The 16,028-nt window shown below is 37.6% G+C and overlaps 1 protein-coding gene across 1 annotated transcript in view; it reads left to right on the top strand.

Moving 5' to 3' along the window:
• The first annotated feature begins 1,289 nt into the window (after positions 1–1,289).
• The window catches only part of SUPT3H (SPT3 homolog, SAGA and STAGA complex component), a 38,262-nt gene continuing 23,523 nt past the window's right edge, over positions 1,290–16,028 (top strand). The window contains exons 1-3 of the mRNA XM_062488310.1: positions 1,290–1,333; positions 2,506–2,596; positions 4,263–4,399. Coding sequence (XP_062344294.1) covers positions 1,319–1,333; positions 2,506–2,596; positions 4,263–4,399 — 243 coding nt within the window. The 5' untranslated portion in view covers positions 1,290–1,318. The remainder of the gene's footprint in view (positions 1,334–2,505; positions 2,597–4,262; positions 4,400–16,028) is intronic.

Below are 16,028 nucleotides of genomic sequence, written 5' to 3'. Positions count from 1 at the left end.
TACAATTAAATCTTGCTTTTTGGATTATGTTTTTAATTTAGAGGATAATGTGTGAAGCATCCCTTCTATTTCAGTTGATACAGCATTATGTTTTATGCTGAAACTGCTTGTCCACAGAGGCAGTGGATTCCCTATCCCTGGAAAAATTAGAGGTCAGACTGGACAGGGTTCTGAACAACCTGGTCTAGTTGAAGGTCATTACAGGGGATTGGACTAGATGACCTTTAAAAATTCCTTCCAACCCATTCTGTGATTCCATTATGATCTTCTGCCAGAACAAAAGGATTGTGAGGTGAAAGGAGCAAATCCCATTGACTCCTTTTGCACATCTGGGTTGAACCTCCTTAGCCCAGCACTTTGATAAGCATCAGCTGTACAGATAACCCAGATAACCAGATGTCCAACTGGGGTTTTGTGTAAAATCCCCAATTTCCTGCAGTTACTGAAAGCTGATGTACTAAGTCCTTTATAAGGAGAGCTTTTGCTCTTTACAGCACAATTTGAGGTGTTCAAGGCCTCTCTAGGCACTGCCAGAATGGATGTGAGGGCAGTCTGTTGCTTCATACATCTCTTACCACCTTTTGTGCCATTCCTTACTCAACCCCATCTTTATCACTTTCACAGCTGAATGGCCTGGTCTGCTCAATGAGGTTTTTCAATTCCTTCATTAATAGAGTTGGTGTTTCCTATCAATTCGTTTTCTTTCTCCCAAATGAAATAAGAGCATTCCTGAAAAAGTTCTTCATGTGATTCTGGTTTGTACTAATGCTAGGTCAAGTATGGGTAGAGTTTCTTTCAAAAAATACTTAGGTAAGCTGTTTAAAAATAATATTTGTTATTCTATAAAATTGGGAGAGGGATCAGCTGCCCTTCCACAGTTGCAGATAAAGTGCTATAGCAAGAATTTGGCATTTTTACATTGCCTGAGAGAATTATATGTTCATTTTCTGTGCTAGGAGAAGGAAAAAAAAAAGGCAGCAGGACTTTTTAAAAGAAATCATTTTAAATATAAACAAAAAAGCTTTTTCTTGAGATTTGTCAAAGGTCTTTCAGGCTTTTCATAAAATTGTTATTCACTTCTTGTGTGAGTGACACCTTTGAGAGTCCCAGCTTGTATTTTAGTGCACAGCTTGTGTTTTGCTACGGACAACCATGCAAAATATCATCTGAATTTATTTAAAACAAACCCCAATGAATAAAGTTTTTAACACTGAAAAGGCCATTCTAATTTATTCATTTATTTTAGTTGCAGCAAGCAGCTGAAGTTTCTCAGATGAGAGGAGCTCGAGTCATCTCTGCTGAAGATCTCCTGTTCCTAATGCGCAAAGATAAGGTACAGTAATAAAGACAGAAATTTCTTATTTTATGTAGCCAGCTGCTTATTTTGTTTTCGAGTGCTTTCTTAACCTATGTAAAGGAATCCTTCATGAATAGCTTTATTTTAAAGTATAGCTGCTCTGCAACTGTATTTGATCAAGCATATTATAATTATTCTGTAATATCTGAAATAATAATTGTTTTTTTTCCTGGAGCTTCAATTGTCAACTGATTGTTTTTTGTACAAAGCTTTAGGGTAGCTAATGTACCGTAGAGCTCAAAGTAATTTCTTAATAAGATATAAATATTGATCTCTATACTTTATGTCCCTTTAATTAGAAATCAATCCTTCTAATTTTGCCCTGGTTATGAAGGATGTCAATGTGACATGTAAGAATGTGACTATTATAGTTTTGTCATTTAGACTGCCTATAAATCCTCTTTATTTTATTTTATAATATTTTTCCTGTGTTTTCTCCCACTAAGATCTCATACCTAAATTTAGGTATGGCCTTGCTTTCTCTGGATAGTAAGTAGAGCAAGTCAACAAGAGAAAAAAAATTTTTCTCTCCTCAAATTTAATAATTGTTTAAGAAATTGTGAACTGTTTTTAAGTACATTATTTGTTCTTCCTTTATGTCCTTTTCTTCCTTAGTTTCCCTCTTTCTCTCACCCTTTTGTCTCCTTTGTTTTCCTTTCTGCATTTGATAGGTGAAGCCTAATGACCAAAGCCGTTTCAAAATTAAACTCCCCTAAAATATGAAAATAAATTGCAGTTTCTTTATCTGATAAAAGCTGTAAGGCTGTACTGAAAACAGTGGTTGATATGAAGTCAAAGTTCATGGAAGTGAGCATTTCTAGCCTAGAGTTTCCAAAGTAAGCAAACATTATGTAGTGCTATAAAGAAGCACAATATATGAATTTCTACTTTCTGAAGGTCAAACTAATTTCTGTCTCACAGCAAAGTACCAAGGAGCTCAAATAAATAATATTTAATACGGATTTGCTAGTGTCCAGAGGTACTTTCTATATACGGATTTTCTGCAGAATTTAAGATGACTAATATTTTAGAAGTTTTATTTACTGAGTAATGTGCAACACATCTGTATCCTTATGTGTTACAAAGTTCATTAAATAAAAAACAACTTGTAATAGTCATTGATACAAATGTATTTTTTTTTCTCATAGAAGAAGCTTCGAAGGCTACTTAAATACATGTTTTTTCGAGACTACAAATCTAAAATTGTCAAAGGAATAGAAGAGGATGACCTCCTTGAAGGTAAAAAAAACCAAATTACTTAATCTGGGAGAGGCTTGATGTCTTGCAAAAGTGCTGAACAGCTCAATGAAAAGTATTGATGTCTTGCTTGACAGAAACACAAAAATAGTCTCTTTAGAGGAATTTTGCTGAAAATCTCTCTTTTTAATTTAAAATATGTAAGCATTTGCATCTACTATCAAGATGAGCAGTAAGACTAATGTCAGAGCTCTGTTGAATTATGAAATTGGTGTTAATTAAAGGGCTAATTGATTTCAGCATCTGTATTTTAAATGCAGCACCTGCAATTGAATGGACATTTGTTAAATTATTATTAAAAGGTTTTGACATGCTTTTAAAGAAAAACCCTTATAATCTGAAGTCATTGAACACTAATATGTGGGTGAGTTTTTTCAATGTGGGTTAACTTTTTATACTTTGGATCTGTAGTTTAAATAATGGGAAACGCTTCTGTTTCTGCATTCCATTATGAAGTCACAGATTTTATGACCAATGAACTTAAAGGAAAAGCTCTTTGAATTAAAAATAAATTAATTAATGCCATATAGTTTCCTGATTTATAGTTTTGTTGATTTATATTGATATTAGAACTATCACTTCCATTGTACAAAGTTAAGTTAAAACTTATCATGGCAAATCTAAACCTTACCACACTGTTAATAACATTTAGCAATGTCCATATACAACTTTCTGTATTAAGCTTTCTCAGAGCCTTTTATTCTTTTTTTCCCCCATATGATTAATTCCTTGTGTTTAGTTCCTCTGAGCATCCCCATTAATGCTAGGTAAACATTGTACATCTTGCTTTGACTTCATCAAGTTGTGGATAAGGTTTTCTCACCTCACTTGAGATTTAATTTGCCTGTGACATTATATTTTCGTGTTTCATGTGTGCAAGCAATCTGGCAGTACAGCTTCTTACCTGGTAGCTTTGGGGTTTTAATACTTTAGCTTGTGTCCGTATTTAAAGCAAATAAACAATTCCCCTAAGCCTTTTAGATGTTCATGAAATACTTCCTAAACAGTTTATCCTCGAATTCAAGAATGCCTTTTCTAGCGGGCTTTGATAATTAAAGCAATTATTTTTCTTTTGTGAATTTAATGCCTTTATAGCTGCTTTGCTGTTTACAGAGATCATCTTGCCAGCATTCTCCAGGTTTTACTGGAGAGCAATGGTACATCACATACATACATACATACTGGTACATCACCTCTGGAACTGGATCTTAACGGTCATGTTAGGGTTTGCTTGAGGTTGTAGGTAATGAGGGCATTCTGCATGTGTTCAGGGAAGAACATTTCCTCAATATATTCTGCTCTGTGACTCAAGTTCTTTCTACTTAAGAGGGGTTGTTTCCTCCACAGTTGTGTCGACGCTGAGTTCTGTGGTGAGAAGTAATGATACATGGGCAGCAGATTAGTTTTCTCTAGATTATGAAAAACTACTAGGTTATACTAAAAAATACTAAAGATGATGTTTGCTGTTACTGGAGCATAGCAGTGACATCACCTTGTTCAGGTAGCACAGCTTGTGTGAGAGGCAAAATAAGAACAAGCCTTTTCTGCTCTGTTCTGTTTCTAAAACATGTCACTCTGAGGGACACCAGGTGATGTTTGGAGAAGCCTAATAGGTTAAGTTTGTTGTTCTTTGCTTGTCTTTGTGAAGACAAATTCAACAGCAATAACACCAACAAGAGGCAGAAGCTGGCCCAAGACTTTCTCAACTCCATTGACCAGACTGGAGAGCTCTTGGCCATGTTTGAAGATGATGAGATTGATGATGTCAAGCAGGAGCGGATGGAGGTAATTCTTTCCTTTTACTGATACCCAGCAGAGAAACTGTGAAATGTTTAATACATCATGCTGCTTTGATGCCTTTTTCATGCTGCACATTAAATCATCGTTACATGTTTTTTTCTTTTGCCCATATGGTCTAAAGAAATCCTATTTCCATATTTTTCTTACTCCTTCGAATGTTTCTTGATATCTGAGCACTCATGCTCAGAAGGAATATTACAGAAGGGTAGTTATGGATCTTTCTGTCTGCTGTGTATTTGTATTTCCTTCCTGAAGAAAGCAAATTCTATTTATAAACATTCCATGCACATTTTTCACAAGTGAAAAAATAGTATTTAATAGTATTTTCCTTTTTTCATTATTTATCTTCTTAGCAAATTGTTTCAATAGCATTTGAGGACTCTTCATGTAACACATCTTACAGATTAAATTAAAATATTCTGCAATCACGCTTGAGTATAAACTCTTCTCTCCATTCTTTCGAGTCCTATTTTCTGTTCTATGCAGTTATGAAAATTTTTGTCTACATTAAAAAATGCAGTGCTACATGACTCCTGCAAAGCTAGGAGGGATTGAGAAACAATGTATCTGTGTTAGCATGGAAGTCTGTGTTTTTGACTAATTTTCTCTGGGTAGGCAGGACTACCCTGTTTGTTTGGTAATCAGTGAATGCCAAGAGGAGTCCCTCACCCTTCTTCGTGCTCAATTGCTCAATTCTTCCTCACGTTTTCTGTAAGCAACTGGATGTCAAGGGCAAAATTGTGCTGGGAGCACACTCACAATTCCAGAGAATTATTTGAGCCAATTTCCATCCATTTTCACACATCAACATAGTGGACAGGACTGATGGAAATTTGATATTTGTAGACTGATTTCTGTACCCTTTCAGTGCTGGAAGCTGGTGCTTTGGTTTGAGTTCCCTTTCAATGCTGAGTGGCTCGTGTGTTTGATAATATTTTTGTGTTTGATATTTGGCTATTAGAGCTTCATTTCACTTTCAGGATTTAATGGAACATTTTAAGAAATCATGGAATTTTTATCCTGTGCTAGTTGTAATTCTACTTTCTTTCTTCTTAATGGAGCCTCTTTTCAGAAGTGTGGCATTCCCAATCTGCTTTCTGCTCCTTTCTGCCCTGCAACTGGAAGAAATCAAAACCTAATGAAGAATTACTTCTCTGTAAGAATTTGGTTAGGAACAAGTCCCATTTCCCCCCAGCTGAGAATTTGTGTCATCGAACAGTTGTATCCCATCACTGTTGTATTTTGGAAACTGATGGTTTCTTTTCTTTAACCTCTTAACTCATTTAGTTTTGCAAAATGTTATGTTTTGAATAAAGGCAGGCGAATTCTTTGAGCTTGTACACACAGAAACAGATAACAGCTTTCTTCAGAATTAATGTGTTATGTGCTTGATTTTGCACTCTCTTCTGCTCTTCCTGTATAGTATTTTTCTGGTCTAAAGAACTTGATAAGTTGATAAAAGTATGAAGTTCTCTGTTATAGACAATGGCAAACCTGAATTAATGTTTGTCTGTCAATTAATGTGTGTCTGTAATCAGATATTTACTTTTTATTTGACTATATGTTTTGTTTTTTTATCACTAGACTGTAATTCATGAACTGTAGTGTGTGTGTGTGTGTATTATGTATGAAAAGTAATTTTCTCTATTGCTTGACTTCATTCCATTTTATGACCTCTTGGTCTGTTTCCATGTTAAAAAAAAAAAAAAAGAAAAAGAAAATCAAGATCTTCTTTTAGAATACATTCATGAATTATGTACAGGTATGAAGCCAGTACTTACTATTTGCTTTCTTTTTAGTCTCTAAAACTAATGATAAAACACAAAAGACTGTTTGAAATATGCTACTCAAAATGTTTAACATATTTTTGGCTTTGTTTTGTTTGGGATTTTGTTGTCACTCTGAGGTAGGTGGAAAGGAATCAAAGATAGTAGGAAATGTGATCCATTCCTAAAGGAAGAGTTGTTAGTGGATGGGCTAATCTCCTGTATCACATTTTCTTTCTTCAGTAGATTGTTTAATCCACACTAAATTCTGGAGGAAATCCAATAGAGAATTTAACAGGGTTTTTTAAGGAATTAGTGTACTTAAATCATGAACTGCAATCTAAGGGCAGTGTTCCTTTTAGGTATCAGTTACCTCAGAAATGTGTGGTTATCTTGGTCTGGATAACCATAAATGATTTCAGTTCCACTTTGCCTTGGGCCAAAATCATGCTAAGCTGTCCGGAGTAGATGGTAAACATATATTTCTGATGTCATTATGGGCTAAACAGGATATGATTGTTTAGCAGTATGGTTTTAGTTATGATACAAAATGCAAATATTGTTTATACTCATTCCTTTTAAAGCATTTCATAAAATTTAGAGCTAAGCCTTTGTTTTATTGCCTGCAGTGTTGTGAGGTCCATTCCGTATCTGTACCACAGAGGAGTCAGGAAAGCTCTAAGCCACTTTGGGACATTACCAAAGGAGAACAAACAATTCTACACTTCTGTGACTGAAATACAGCCACCAGCATTGTCATATTAAAAGCACTCATCTAGGATTGTCCATAGAATTTACTGATGTATCCCATGGTTTTAATCTGAAGCAAAGGGATTGTCTCTGGAACAGTAATACCAGCATTGTGCAAAGAGACATTGATCCAAGGTGGAATACTCATAAAATACAGGGCAGAAATTAAGAACAAATTTCACACTACTTTGTCTTAATACATGATTATTATATCAATGCATTGTGATGACTTGGTATAAGAAACTGCAATAATAACATTAAGTAGAGGCAAACCAGCCAACTGTATTGGCAAAATCAAAACAAAATAAAAACTGGAATAGCACTTATGTCTCACTTTATAGCAGTTACTATATCTTGAGACAGCAGTAAAGCAGCAGTGAAACATTGCTCCTCGGAGGAAGAACATTTATAGATGGAAAAAGTGATTGTCATTCCTGGATGTAATTGAACTGTGTATGGGAAGAAGAGATGGATCAAAGAACTGGTCTTCATAATGTGTGCCAGTCTCTTGAGAATAACACAGTGATGGCAATCTACCTACACTCCTGTTTTATTGCACAGGTTGGGCTGTGGAGTAGCTAGGGCTGGTGGTGCTCAGGAATTCGACTTCTCTTCCTTTTCCTGCTGTATGATAGAATCCACAGTAATTGGCACCTTGCAAGAGGATGGTAATTTGGCTTTCCGCCATGTCTTAAAAATAATTTAGAGAGGAGGGGTGGTATTCATGTGGGATGTGGCTGAATTGGTGGGGCAAAAAGGCCCCTATTCATTTAAAATCTTTGAATTTTTCCATATTTTGCAGTTTGAGTAGACTTGGTGTTTGGGTGCTTGTGTCCTTGTGTTGCTTCTCTGAACCTCTCAGGTGCCTGAATATAGTTAAACCAACTGCAGGTTTGTCTGTGATTTTGTGAATGGTATCTTCAGTTCTGCTGGGTTTTTTTCTGTGAGAACCACCATCAGCTTCTCCATGTCACGTAATTAAATCAAGTGTAGCTATTTAAAAGCTTCACTGCAAAGTGAAGACCGTTGCTGCAAAGCTGATGTCTCTCTCATTCTGCAAACACCCATTTTTTTCATAATTTGTTTTATTGCTTTAATGTTCCCTTCCCCCCAAGAAAAATTCTTCCATCAGAATTCTGGACTGACACACGAAAGAATTCATAAAGCATCAAGCTGTGAGTGCTCTGTTTCACTTCTGTTCCCATAGGATAAGGAGAAACACCATTCATCTGTCACTTTGACTGGTAGTTTAGGGATACATTTCCAACACTCACATGTTATATGGCAATAATTCAGTTGCAGTAGCTACCATAATGCTTTCATAGTACATTGCAAGTTTGAATAAACAGTGGAGGGAAAATAGCTTCCCTCCAAGAATAGACTACCTAAAGCAGGCTGGAAGCCAGCAAAATGGTAAAAAACTATGTTAAATCCCTACTTCCTGATTCTTTTGTCGGGGGTGGGGTGGAACTAGATGATCTTTAAGGTTCTGTCTAACCCAAACTATCCTGTGATTCTGTGATTCTATGATTTAAGGTCTAGTCCGATGAATTGCATTAGATATTTAAAAATGACAGATACCTGTTTTTATTCTAGGAGGTTGACTGTGGATGTAATTTTTTTTAGTGCTGCTCACTATGCTGCTCACAGTATTCTTGTCTTAGTGGGAAATCTCTAAAGCTCACAGCAATCCTATGGCCCCTGTGCAAAAGATGGTGGATCACATTAAAGTGTAGGTAGAATTTATAGTTTTTTTACATTTTTTAAATTACTCCTGTTTAAATTTGTCTCTGTTGAGACACAGTTAATTTGTATTTGCACCAGACCCCAAAATATGCCAAACTGCATCTTGAGGTACATGGAATTGTGCTCTGGGAGTTCACTGTGTTTCAGTCTTGGAAATACAGTGGACTTTGAATATATTATTAAACTAGACAGTGACCAAGAAGATTCCTTCTCCTGCTGGAGTATCATCATCATCTTTTGAGTGACCATACTATGACCTGAGCCAGGTCACGTTGTCCCAAACAATGTCCAACTCTGGGACCCTCAGCGCAGGAAAACAAGGACCTGTTGGAGCAGGTCCAGAGGAGACCATGAAGATGCTCAGAGGGCTGAAGCACCTTTCCTATGGAGCCAGGCTGGGAGAGCTGGGGGTGTCCAGCCTGGAGAAGGCTCTGGGGAGACCTTAGAGTGCCTTCCAGAGCCTAAAGGGGCTTCAGGAGAGCTGGAGAGAGACTTTGGAGAGGACAAGGGGGAATGGCTTTAAGCTAAAGGAGGGTTTATTTAGATCAGACATAAGGAAGAAGCTTTTTACAATGAGGGTGGTGAGGCACTGGCCAGAAACATTCAGTGTGAGGTTGGACAGGGTTCTGAGCCATCTGGTCAGGTGGAAAATATCCCTGTTCACTGCAAGGCAGAGAGACTAGGTGGCCTTTAATTTTCCCTTCCAACCCAAAACATTCAATGACTGTTAACTCCTGGGAGGCAGCAGAGACCAGGAACTCTCCCCACCACACGGTTTGGATGTGGCCACTCTCTTAGGAGGGCATTAGCATGGGCAGAGGTTGCTCTGTGGTGATTGGACACAGGCCATGGACTTGGGATCTTTTAATTGAGAGAGTGAAAGTTGGAAGGCACGAATCAGAAGTAAATAACTGTGAGCCCTTCTTTCTAGGGCGAATCTGAAAGATGGTGTGGAAATTCTCCAATTCATTGTACAGATTTGGAAAAGATGTACAAATAAAATAAGCAGGAAGTGATTTCAGAAGAACTCTGTACCTTTTAGTGCTCATTTCACTGTCCAAAATTATGCCAGTGTAAGTGCTGTGAGTGCTGGGGGGGAGGGGAGGGGTGTCATTATTCTTTAGGGAGTATCTGTTCCTGCAAGATGTGTCAGGAACAAACTGAAATTTTATTTAAAGCCCATGTGGAAAGTAGAGACAACACGCACTTAATAGAAACTGCATGCTGGACTGTAAATTAAGAAGTTTTCTTCTGCTAGGCATCAATTCTCAGTGCATGTCTCTTTTGGTCTCTAATTTTGATAATATACCTATTTTTCTTCTGAAATAATTATTTTTTACTTCCTTGTTGATATCAGATTCTTGTTGACAAAATCTGTATTTCAGAACAGAATCTTTGAGTTTAGTTGAGTTCTAGCTTCTGTTATCTCACAATATTGTGCCCAAATCTAATAAATTATTATTTTTTTAGAATCACGGTTTATTAACCTCAAACCTTCTTTGCTTTTAGCAGCTACACCTTAGTAAAGAATGCATCCTTGGGTAAGATTTGATAGTGTAAGCCCTGTGGGGATTTTTTGCTGTTCTTTACCAAATGTTGTCAAATATGGGCAAAGGGATGCCAGTGGCAGGACAGAAGGAGAAGCCATTTAATACCATTAAATCCCTTAAATCTTGCATTCTTTATGGACTAAATAATTGCAGCCCTAAATGTAAACCCGTATCATCCTCACCTGTGAGTCTTGGCCAAGTAAGAGTAGAAGAGGATTTATATTGGCTAAATAATGTACTCAAGGAGTTTATGCCCAAGGACATGGAAGTCCTGGTACAGTGCTGAAAACAAGACAAGGATCTGATTTTCCCACTCTTTTAAGCTGTTTTGAGAGCTCAGATCCTCACTTACACAAGTTGAATTTCCTTACATTTCCTTACATTTTCCTTACTTACAAGGGCTGAATTTCCCTTAGTGGTACCTGCCTAAAAGTTTAAACATCTCAGAAACTTAGGCTGACTTCTGTACTCAAAAATGAGAGGGAAACAATCCAGGTGGAAGTTAATTTTCTTAGATCAGAGGGATATTTTTTTTTCTATTCCTAGAAACATCTAAGTTGCATTTAAGTGTAGTTCATCAGATGTTAAGAAAAGTACTTCCAGTGTCTCTGGGATGATTCTCTTTGGAGACTCAAGATCTGTGTGTGTGCTGTGGGACCTTGATGATATGGAAAAAACCCTCTAATGATGATGTAAAATAGGCTGTAGGGTCACACTATCTCCCTGTATACTGTCTACTGCCTTTGATTTACACAGATGCCAAGATTAAAAAGAACTTAGATGAAGCATCAATCAACAAAAAAACCTTTATTCTCTAGGCAATGGTCTTTTTTTCAATGCTACAAAATGGAAATTAGGAATGCAAATATAGAAGGAATTTATTCCACTGCATCAGTCTTCCCAGTGTTTCCAGATGAGTGCAAAGCACAACTGGTAGCAGCTCAACTCTAAACTTGCTGTCTTGGCATTAAAGTATCTGTAAGCATTATTTGGTACAAAAAATAAGCCCGGTGGTATTAATGGTTTTTCTGATTACACATTGCTTGGGAGTGTTTAGGATAGTGGGAAAGCATTGTTTCTCTTGGGCAATGGTTGAACTGGTTAAAAGTAAACAGAAAATAAACAGAAACAGTTTTTATATTATTATCTATATGGCTGTAAATGTTGTGTCATTCTCTTTGGAATGGGAAAAAGCCCTTGAGTGGAAAAGATTTCTTATTACAGCCAGTATCAATAGACTTTTTATGCTGTTAAATCTAACATTATTGGCTTTTTCTCACATTGGGGTTCCTTGCTAAGGTTACACAGAGAGGCCTATTTGTTTAGTTCTTCAGTCATGGGGTTTTTGAGCATTTTAGTGAGTGTTGCTCATACTGCAAATCTAGGCAGCTTTGCTGGGAGGACAAGGTGTTGTTTGCTTTTCTGTCTTTTAGTTCTTTGAGTATTTTTTTGCCACAGTTTGCTTTCCCTGAGGAAGATTCGGGGCTGCTGTATTTTTGACACCCAAATGACTCTGTCTCAAATTTGGGAAGGAAACTTTATGTATATGTTCTTTATATCTGTGGTTAAATGTAGACACACATGATTATAAACAGTATTTCCATGGAGCATTTGATTAGGAGCCAAATGCAAGGCTAACAAAACATTTTCCTTCGCAGTGTATTTTTACGTGTTTAACATGTTTGTTGCTTATCTCTACTAATCACCCTGCATTGGTACTCACAGCAGAGTTATTTTTTATGTAAACTTTGGAGAATTGGGGACAAGGATTGATGCTGAAGTCTCACAAAGGTCCCATTGGTAGAAGGTTATGGAAATTCCTGTTGTAATTGACAGTAATTAAATTTGAGCTAATAGTGATTTGTATTTTTGAGGATGTTTAGAGGTGCAAAAATGCAAGTCTTGTCTACAAGACAGGATGTAACTCAGATACTTTGGGGTGGAAGTTATTTTTCAGATCTTTGAACTTTTATGTAGCAAATTGCTGTCTTTTAAGCTCCACAAAGCCTAATATTTAAGTCCTTTTTGAATTAAAACTATTTTTATTCATGAAATGATATTTTTTTATAAAATAAAATTTATTTTTATAATTTTTTTATTGTTTATTTCTTAGGTAAGATGTTAACCAGGTCTACTCTGAGAACAGTTCTGTCCTCTCAAGCTTTTCAGAAAGAATTCATCATTTGCATAAAACCATTTTTGAGACTGTTTTGCACAGGATTCACAAAACTAAAAAACCCATGGAGTTGTAACACAAGTTAAAATTATGCAAGAATTTCAAACACAACATTACTCTGTAAGACTCCTGCTTCTTATTTCTTGCAAGGATGAGACTTTTCTGACATTGTTGAGAAGAGTGAGACTGAAATCTCAGCACAGAGACCCCGTATTTTTGGTAGAAAACTTCACAACCACTTGCTTCTCTCATTCTCACCTGGAAAACTCCACAGGCAAGAGCACCTTGGGTTGTCAGCTGCTGTGTGACCAAGCTCCAGGACACCCCTGAATTTCTCTTTCCTTCTGTTTAACGTTTCAAATCACAAAATTCTTTCTGTGGGAGAAAATAATGCCTTCTAACAAATGAAGACAATAGAGGAAGGCTCTCTGTGGCATGAAATAGAGGGGAGTTGAGGGTGTTCTTCTGTTTCAGATGCTGCAGAAAAGAAGGGTCTGAGGTGTAACAGGCAAGGTCCTGGGTTTAACAGAGAGGGGAGAACAGTCACAAGCCAGTATTAAGGAAAGGATTCTTTTCTGCCTCGTCCAGAGGACGCTGATGTAAGACCCTTGGCCTATGGCTGTGCTCATGTATCTGGAGGTTCATTTATTTGTCACTTCTAGACATCACAGGTAGCCCTTGTCCCTCTCCTTACCCTGTATATCCACAAAGGGATTAGCACTGTCTTTCCCAGTATTAAACTCCAGCCAGGAACTAAGACCTGGTTTGAATCAGGCCCACAGATTTACCCTGAAAACACCTCCTACAAAATTACTAAGAATCCTTTTCTTTCTAACTGGAATTTGCCCTCTAAGAGCAGACTGAGCAAGCTGTGTGTCATCAGAGCCTCTCCAGCCAGTCTGCAGCACACAGACAACATTGAGGAGTGTTGGAAGTAGTTTTCAGGCTGCACTCCAGCTAAATATAGCCAAAATGAGCTCAGATCTATTGAATTGCACCACTTAAAGGGCGGAAGAAAATCTATAGAGGGTTATTGAATACAAAGATGTTGTATTTGGTTAAAGAAGTGCTTGAGCCACAGATCACTGCGTGCTGTATGACTGTTGAGGAAAATAATTACCATAAGCTTGTCTTGTAGTTATAGTGATCATGCCTTGCTGCTGTTGGAACCTGGGCAAAACAGAATTGTTCTCTCTCCTTTAGTATATTTAATTCTTCTTTTTCTGCTTTAATTTTTGGTATGACATTTTGGGTTTGTTTTTTTTTTCCCCATCTGACCACAGGATTAGCTAGGACTAGTTCAGTTTTTCTCCTTGGAAATAAAGAGGTCAGTTTGCTGGTTCCTGGGCTGTGTTGTCCATAGCATTTGATTTCATTCACATAGGCTTAGTATTTGATTGAAGTCAGAGAGGATTTAGTGAATCCTTGTTGCAGGCATTTAAGCAAAAAATTTGAGAATCACTTGATTCACTCAATAGTCTCCGTCTCCATATTTTCGTCTTCCTTTGAGTAAATTCCAGACCAAAATCCAACATTTCACAAGATTTGATTACCTATTTCCCAATTACTAAGGTCAAATGTTGTCATTTTTTGTTCACATTTGCAAAGCCACAAGGGCCAAACCTTCCCCACCTATATTCACACTCAAGTTCAGATATTATGAGGAAAGTCAAAGGATCTTTTGCTAAGGTGAAGGCCATTAAGATAATCCAATATTAAACACTTTGTTTCCCAGGGGATTAAAAATATCAGCATGTTTTGTTTTAAAGCTCATTCTGATAGGACTTATAACTACAAGATGCACTTTTAACCCGACAGAATATATCTAAGGTAGGACCCTGTGGCAGATTTTTTCATAAGGGATGTGATTTTAGTACTGAGAGTAAGAATAAAAACACAAGTTCAATGAAGAATACAAGGTATGCAGGTTAATGTGATTTTACTTTCATCTGTTTTCTATATAAATTAACAGAAGGAACTGAAGTGAGCACGGGACGTTTCAGAATCAGAGTACTTGCCTCCCCTTGTACTGCATTTTCTTGAAGCATAAACTGACAGATGGAATAAGATTAGATATGAGGAAGAAAATTCTTTACTGTGAGGGTGGTGAGACACTGGCACAACTTGCCCAGAGAAGTCATCCCTATCCCTGGAAGTGTCCAAGGCCAGGTTGGACTGGGCTCTGTGCAGCCTGGGATAGTGGAAGGTGCCCCTGCCCATGGCAGGGGGTTGGAACCAGATGCTCTTTACAGTCCCTTTCAATCTGAACTGTTCTATGATTCTGTGATTCTCTTTATGCATTAAGCTCAGACATGATTAGCTATTGGATCTTTTAAACTAAATAAAAGCAGTAATTCATTGCATGGCAAATAAATACTGAGTCACGATCCAGAGCAGTCAAATGTGTGGAAAGCAGTCCTGGCATTCACAAGGACCTTGTTGACAGGCTGGAAAAATTGTCTGACACGAAGGTCAGCAATGGTAAATGTGGATGGTGTAACCCCATGCACGGGTACAGCTCGTGGGGCAGCCACGTGCTGGGCTGTGTCAGCAGGGGTTACCAGCAGGTCAAGGGAAACAATGACTCCCCATGATCTGGCAGCTGTGAGACCACATCTGGAGTCTGTGGCCTATTTTGTGCTCCCATGTACAAGAAGGACTTTGAAATACTGAAGCAGAGGGTCACCGAAAAATATAGGGGGTACATATGATGAAAGACTGAGAGGCAAAAGCTTGCTCAGCCTGAAAACAAGGAGGCAAAAGGGAAATTTCATTGCTGTTTCAAACTAATGACAAGAGATGTAGCCAGACCCTGCTTGGATGTGCATGGCAAAGGACAGAATTTAAACTGATTGCTAATTGGAGAAAAACAGTTCTGATTGAAGATTGGAGCTGGTTGGCCAGAGAGGATGAGGAAGTCTCCATCTCTGGAGGTATCTCGAACTTGGATGGTCAAGGTGCTGAACCACTTGATCTAACTGGACCTTTTTTGAGCAGAGTCAAACTAGAGATCTCTGTAAGGCCCAAAATTTTTCTGAATTAAATTATTCTACCATCCTGTGATCCTACACTGAAGTTTCCCATTTCAGATATTAAAATGGCAGGTGGGGTAGAAATAGAAAAGCTTTTATAAAGCAAATAGATCATAAACCATCTCAGATTTCTAAAAACGGTTTAAAAATCTAGGTAGCATATAATTGACTTTCCTGCTTCTGCACTTTCTGTAATCTGTAGCTGCTGGTATTTCCTGGAATAGATGTTTTATGTACATAAGGAACAGAGTTTTCTGTCTTTCATTTTGTCTCGGTTGCTGTGGTTTATTTTATCTATAATGTTGCTTGCTGTATTCTTCCGTAAGAATATGATCTGGCTGCTGTGCAAAATTGCACTTGGGGAGAGCTTCACACAGCTGCTGCAGCAAAGGAACCAGGAGCAGCAAGATTTAAGCGTCCTAAGTGTCTGTTGAAATGGTAAAATACAATTAAGCTCTGCATATTGCAAAATGGGAGATGCATCCACTCCCACTCTACCAGAAAAAGGACCCACAACATTCCTACAGAACAGCATGGGTACTGTGCTGCCATAGTTCATTCACTCTACACAAGATACCATGATTCCATTCTTAT

The sequence above is a fragment of the Cinclus cinclus genome, chromosome 3, assembly GCF_963662255.1.
Source record: "Cinclus cinclus chromosome 3, bCinCin1.1, whole genome shotgun sequence".
Classification (NCBI taxonomy): domain Eukaryota; kingdom Metazoa; phylum Chordata; class Aves; order Passeriformes; family Cinclidae; genus Cinclus; species Cinclus cinclus.
Note: the sequence above shows the minus strand (reverse complement) of the source record. Positions and strands in the feature narration are given on the sequence as shown.